Source organism: Lathyrus oleraceus, chromosome 5 (genome assembly GCF_024323335.1).
Source record: "Lathyrus oleraceus cultivar Zhongwan6 chromosome 5, CAAS_Psat_ZW6_1.0, whole genome shotgun sequence".
NCBI lineage: Eukaryota > Viridiplantae > Streptophyta > Magnoliopsida > Fabales > Fabaceae > Lathyrus > Lathyrus oleraceus.
The window spans coordinates 226,804,413-226,811,139 of record NC_066583.1 but is presented as its reverse complement, the minus strand read 5'-3'; the positions used below and the strand labels follow the sequence as shown (position 1 = coordinate 226,811,139).

At 39.8% G+C, this 6,727-nt stretch overlaps 2 protein-coding genes across 2 annotated transcripts; both read left to right on the top strand.

Moving 5' to 3' along the window:
• Positions 1 to 603: 603 nt before the first annotated feature.
• LOC127079884 (uncharacterized) lies at positions 604 to 1,110 on the top strand. The gene has a single exon (XM_051020239.1). The coding sequence runs from the start codon at positions 604 to 606 to the stop codon at positions 1,108 to 1,110; it is 507 nt and encodes a 168-aa protein (XP_050876196.1).
• A 2,287-nt stretch (positions 1,111 to 3,397) lies between these two features.
• LOC127079883 (uncharacterized) lies at positions 3,398 to 4,859 on the top strand. Its single transcript, XM_051020238.1, has 3 exons — positions 3,398 to 3,691; positions 3,741 to 4,322; positions 4,512 to 4,859. Exons 1-3 carry the CDS (start codon positions 3,398 to 3,400, stop codon positions 4,857 to 4,859), a joined length of 1,224 nt encoding a protein of 407 aa, XP_050876195.1.
• Positions 4,860 to 6,727: the final 1,868 nt, after the last annotated feature.

The following is a 6,727-nucleotide window of genomic DNA, read 5'->3' as shown; positions in this document are numbered from 1 at the left end:
CTACGAACCAAGAAGGCCTATGGTGAAGCTTGGTGAAACAAAACGAAAGGGTCCTACTGCTAAACCCATCTCTTTGAAACCTAACACTGAGGCTTCAAATGGAAAATGGGTGAAGCCAGTCGCTGGCAGGAAACGCGGCCAGGGAAAATGGAAGAATTTCGAGGTGGATAGAGGTTCTTTAGTAACATACTGTCAGAAGTTTCAGGATGACAAAAAAACCTCCCACATCTCTGAAAACTACAAAGGAAAAACTCCCATGACAAGGTCTCAATGGAGAAGGTAACAGAGAAGGAGGAAAGCACAGAGGGATGATGGCGAAAAGGAAAAAGATGAGTCCAACACCAATGTGCCTGCAAGAAAAAAGGAGGACTTAAGCCTTGACAAAGGAAAGTTTAGTACTCCAGCAGAGGCGGCCAGAGAGAAATATGATTGAATGGTTGCAGAAGAAGAAATGTTGACAGATAACTTCGACTTTGGGTCATAAGCTTCTTTGGATATCTTAGTCGGTTTGGTATCTGTGATGCCCAGGGAGTTCGACAAAATCCTAGAGGTCGAAGACACCGACAATAATACAGAAAGAGAAAGGGTTTCTCACAAGCCAATATGCTACTATGTGATGAACAATGGTTGCATGGAGGAGAAAATTCCTTTTTCGAGAGACCTGATGAGGCTATGAAGAGTCATCTTAAGCCTCTCTTTATTGTTGGGAAGATCGAAGATGTCCCCATTAATAAAATCTTAGTGGACTGCAGCGCAACAGTGAATTTGATACCGCATCATATGTTGAGAAAAATTGGCAAGTACGATACAGATGTCAAACCCCATAATATGGTGCTTTCCAATTATGAGGGAAAGGTTGGTTCCACTCTTGGTGTAATCCAGGTCGAGTTAACTTTAGAAACTGTCACCAGATCCACAATGTTTATGATTATGGAGACGAAGGCCAACTATAACCTTTTACTTGGAAGAGAATGGATACATGGGGTTGGGGTTGGGCCATCCTTAATGCACCAACGAATCATCATATGGCGTCCAGATGGTATTGTGGAGAATATAGAAGCAGACCAAGGTTACTTCAACACTTCTATCAAGCATATCGACAGACTCTAGTTCGACAAACATTTGGTCAATATCACTCCATGTGATCCGACCAATTTTGCATTTACTCCAGACGACAATGCCTACTGTTCCCTATATTTTCACCCCAATAATGGCTTTCGCTGGGATAAAGAAGTGGTAGGCGAAGACGACTTTGGGTATCTATGAGCGTCAGGAGTTGACCCCACAGGTTGGGGGAGCGAATTCAGTGTTGATAATTGAGTTCGAAGCGCTAAAAAGGATTTCGACTTACATAGCCGAAAACAAACAGCAATCGACCTTGGAGGATGAAGTCAAAAACATGGTTGTCGAAGCCAACAAGGAGTTACATCAAATAGGTCCTGGAAAGAACTTCGATCTAGAGCCACCTGATAAGGTTCAGAATGAAGATCAAGGCCAGAGGCTCGACGACATCTATGATGATGAGCCTTTGGGTTTCGAGAAGGATCCACTATCAACAAATATTAAGATGCTGGCTCAGGACCCACTTGAGGAAATAGACTTGGGAGGAGGATTGACAAAAAGGCCAACTTACATTAGCGCCAATATCAGCCCCTAACTCAAATTCGAAGTGATCCAGTTGTTGAAGGAATTCAAGGACTGTTTCGCGTGGGATTACGATAAGATTCCTGGTTTGAGCAGAGATCGGGTCGAATTGAAGTTGTCAATCAAGCATGGAAAAAAGCCTATCAAGCAGAACCCAAGGCGATTTGCACCTGCAATTCTCTCGAAGATTAAAGAGGAGGTCGAAAGGCTTCTTCGCTGTAACTTCATCCGTACAACCATGTATGTAGAATGGTTAGCTAATATTGTGCCTATTATTAAGAAGAACGGTACTTTGAGGGTGTGAATAGATTTTAGAAACTTAAATATTGCAACCCCAAAGGATGAATATTCAATGCTAGTGGCGGAAATGCTAGTCAATTCTGCCACAGGCCATGAGTATCTTAGCATGCTCGATGGATATTCTGGATATAATCAGATATTCATTGTGAAAGAGGATGTCCCAAAAACGGATTTTCAATGTCTTGGAGACTTAGGCACATATGAATGGGTGGTGACGCCTTTTGGTTTAAATAATGTTGGGGAAACATACTAGAGATCAATGCATTCGATCTTCCATGATTTCATAGATACTTTTATGCAAATTTACATAGATGATATTGTCGTTAAGTCTATTTTAGGGAAGAGCCATATAGATCATCTTCGACTGTCCTTCGAAAGGAGGAGAATACATGGTCTAAAACTGAACCCTCTCAAATGCATTTTTTGTGTACAGGAAGGGGATTTCTTAGGCTTTGTGGTACACAGAAAGAAAATTGAAATAAACCAGAATAAGATTAAGGCCATAATGGAGGCGAAAGTGCCATCAACAAAGAAGGGATTGCAGTCATTGCTCGGCAAGATCAATTTCCTAAGGAGATTCATCTCAAACCTTAGTGGAAAGACGCAAGCTTTTTCGCCTTTGCTTCGGCTCAACAAGGAAGGATTCGAATAGGGGCAGTCTCAACAAGAAGCATTCGATAAAATTAAAGAATACATGAGTCATCCACCAATTCTAACACCACCTTGTAGGAATAGGAGTATGAGATTCTACATATCTGCATCTGACAAGACTTTAGGGAGCATTATGGCTTAAGAGGATGATAATGGCGTCGAAAGAGCCATTTACTACCTCAGTAGGGTCTTAAATGATGCAGAAACTAGCTATAGCATAGTTGAAAATTTGTGTTTATGCTTGTATTTTTCTTGTACGAGGTTTAAGCATTATATAAAACCTGTTGATGTTTATGTTTCATCTCACTTCGATGTCATTAAACATATGCTGTCTAAACCAATTTTGCACAGTCGAATTGGAAAATGGGCACTAGCTCTAACTGAATATTCTTTAACATATATGCTGTTAAAAGCTGTTAAGGGACAAGTGGTCGCGGACTTTATAGTCGACCACTCCATAGCTAAGAATGCACTGGACTATCTCGAATTAGAACCCTGGAAATTATACTTCGATGGGTCTAGCCACAAAGATGGAACATGCATAGGAGTTTTAATCGTTTCTCCTAATAAAATTCCAACAAAACTCAAGTATAAAGTGGAGTGCCTCTGCTCGAACAATGAGGCTGAATATGAAGCTCTCATAGTTGGACTTGAGATATTGTTAGAATTGGGGGCAACTCGAGTCGAAATAATGGGTGACTAAGAGTTAGTTATAAAATAGATTACAAAAGAGTACATGTGTGTTAGAGAGAATCTCATTATGTACGTCATAATAGCCAGCCGGTTGCTAAAAATATTCGAGATGACTAGTATTCGACACATACCTCGATTGAAAAATCAAGTGGCTAATGACTTGGCTCAGATTGCATTCGGGTATAAAATTTCAAAAGAAAAATTGCAAAAAGTCATTGAAGTTAGAGGAAGAGTCGTGCCGACCATATTAGCCCCATCAGATTTGGAGAAAACAAACCTGGGATACGCTAATAAAGAAAACTTCAAAATATTGGCAATAGATAACCTGGCAGACGAAGATTGGAGGAAACCAATAGTGGAATATTTACAAGATCCAAGGGCGTCTGCCGACCGAAAAAACCAGGTATCGAGCTTTAAGTTATTTTCTTTTGGGGATGGAATTGTTCAAAAAGACTCCTGAGGGAGTTTTGCTTAAATATCTTAGTGAATCAGAGGCATATTTAGCTCTTTTGACTGTCCATAGTGGGGAATGTGGGGCGGACCAAGTTGGCCATAAGATGAAATGGATTCTATTTCGCCAAGGAATGTATTGGCCTACCATGCTGAAAGACTGCATCGAATTTGCCAAAGGGTGCCAAGAATGTAAGGTACATGCGGGCATACAACATGTCCCTACGAGCGAATTACACTCTATAGTCAAACCTTGGCCTTTTAGAGGTTGGGATTTGGATTTAATTGGGGAAATTCAACCACCATCATCAAAGAATCAGAGGTATATCTTGGTTGGCGTTGATTATTTTACAAAATGGGTCGAAGTTATATCTTTGCCAAATGTGGCCCAAGAAGATGTGATTGAATTTTTCCAGAAACATATTATTTATAGATTTGGAATCTCAGAGACTGCCACAACAGATCAAGGATCAATATTTACTGGTCGAAAGATGCAAGAATTTGCTAAGGAAATGGGTTTTAAATTGTTAAAGTCTATGCCATATTATGCTCAGGCTAATGGTCAAGTCGAAGCAGCTAATAAGGTGATTATTGGCTTGATTAAGAAGCATGTGGGGAAGAAACCTAGAAATTGGCACAAAACTTTAGATCAAATTTTGTGGGCATGTCGAACTTCTCCCAATGAAGCCACTAATTTGACCCTTTTTCAACTGACCTTTGGTCATGATGCAGTTTTACCATTAGAAATTTATCTATAATCCACAAGAATTCAGAGGCATCATGAAATTCCATCAGAATCATATTGGAACATGATGCTGGATGAACTAGTCGATCTAGATGAAGAGAGACTAAATTCCTTGGAATTATTAAAACGACAAAAGAAGAGAGTAGAGAACTCTTATAATAAGAAGGTTAAACTTAAAACATTTTCTCCTAAAGACTTGGTCTGGAAAGTTGTCCTTCCAATGGATCGAAAGGATAGAACCTTTGGGAAGTGGTCTCCCAAGTGGGAAGGCCCTTTCCAAATTTTGCAAGTATTCTCTAATGGTGCCTATGAGATTGAGGAACTTAGTGAAGACAAGAATCTTGAGAGTAAATGGAAAATATTTGAAACGATATAGGTCAGCACTCCAAGAAATAAAAATAAGAAATGAGTAATTGCGTGTAAGTTAAACAAAGACAATATGGTAAAAGGGTGTTGAAATGGCTTACATTCGCTTTAAAGGCCCAAAGGGTTAATATTCATTACAGAGATTTGAATAAAGCCAGTCTAAAAGATGATTTCCCTCTACCACACATTGATATGTTGGTAGACAATACTACTAAATTCAAAGTCTTTTCGTTTATGGATGGATTTTCCGGATATAATTAGATCAAGATGGCACCCGAAGATATGGAGAAGACCACATTCATTACACCTTGGGGAACATTCTGTTATAGAGTGATGCCTTTTGATTTAAAGATGCTGGTGCAACTTACCAAAGAGAAATGACTACTCTTTTTCATGATATGATGAACAAAGAGACCGAAGTTTATGTCGATGACATGATTTCTAAATCAATTGATGAAGAGGAACATGTTGAGCATTTGTTGAAGCTATTCCAGTGTTTGAGGAAGTACAAACTCTGTTTGAATCCCAATAAGTGTACTTTTGGTGTTCGTTCTTGTAAGTTGTTGGGCTTTATTGTCAGCGAGAAGGGTATTGAAGTTGATCCTGCCAAGGTCAAAGCAATACAAGAGATGCCTGCGCCCAAAACTGAGAAGCAAGTCAGAGGTTTTCTCGGCCGCTTGAATTATATTTCAAGATTCATTTCACACATGACTGCCACATGTGCACATATATTCAAGCTTCTTCGGAAAGATCAATCTTGTGATTGGACTGAAGATTGCCAGAAAGAATTTGACAGTATCAAGGAATATCTTCTTGAACCTCTGATTTCGTCTCCACCTGATGAAGGAAGACCGCTGATCATGTATTTGACTATGCTTGAAGATAGTATGGGTTGTGTTCTTGGTCAGCAAGATGAGACTGGAAAGAAAGAATTCTCAATTTACTACCTCAGTAAGAAGTTCCCTGACTGTGAGACTCAGTATTCTATACTTGAGAAGACTTGTTGCACATTGGCTTGGGCTGCTAAGCGTCTACGTCAATATATGTTGAATCATACCACTTGGTTGATATCTAAAATGGACCCAATCAAGTATATATTTGAGAAGCCTGCTTTAACTGGGAGAATTGCCCGTTGGCAGATGTTGTTTTTAGAGTATGATATTGAAAACCGATCTCAGAAAGCGATCAAAGGTAGTATCTTGGTTGACCATTTGGCTCACCAACCAATTGAAGATTACCAGTCAGTGCAGTATGATTTTCCGGATGAAGAGATCTTGTACTTGAAAATGAAAGATTGTGATGAACCATTGCTTGGAAAAGGGCCAGAACCTGGTTCCTGTTGGGGCATGGTATTTCATGGAGCTGTTAATCAATATGGAAATGGCATTGGGGCAATGATTATTACTCCTCAAGGCACGCATCTACCATTTACAGCTAGATTGACTTTCAAGTGTACAAACAATATGGCAGAATATGAAGCTTGCACTATGGGGCTCGAAGAGGCCATGAATTTCAGAATTAAGTATTTAGATGTCTTCGGAGACTCAACTTTGGTTGTAAATCAGATCAAAGGAGAATGGGAGACGAATCAACCCGGTTTGATACCATATAGAGATTATGCGAGGAGGATTTCAACTTTCTTTACAAAGGTTGAGTTTCATCGTATTCCTCGAGATGAGAACCGGATGGCAGATGGTCTTGCAACGTTGGCGTCAATGATTGTAGTGAAGTATTGGAATGAGGTTCCCAATTTGTCGGTAATGCGTCTTGATAGGCCAGCTCATGTGTTTGTTGTTGAAGAAATCAAAGACAAGAAGCCGTGGTAGTACAACATCAAATGTTTCCTCCAAAGTCAGATTTACCCGTCTGGGGCATCTT

What these genes read in the sequence shown, in the direction of transcription:
- LOC127079883 (XM_051020238.1), top strand. Translation starts at nt 3,398, where the DNA reads ATGACTAGTATTCGACACATACCTCGATTGAAAAATCAAGTGGCTAAT. An exon ending in CTGCCGACCGAAAAAACCAG is followed by an intron (nt 3,692 to 3,740) that starts GTATCGAGCTTT and finishes TTGTTCAAAAAG; the next exon opens with ACTCCTGAGGGAGTTTTGCT. An exon ending in AAGTCGAAGCAGCTAATAAG is followed by an intron (nt 4,323 to 4,511) that starts GTGATTATTGGC and finishes ACAAGAATTCAG; the next exon opens with AGGCATCATGAAATTCCATC.
- LOC127079884 (XM_051020239.1), top strand. Translation starts at nt 604, where the DNA reads ATGCTACTATGTGATGAACAATGGTTGCATGGAGGAGAAAATTCCTTT.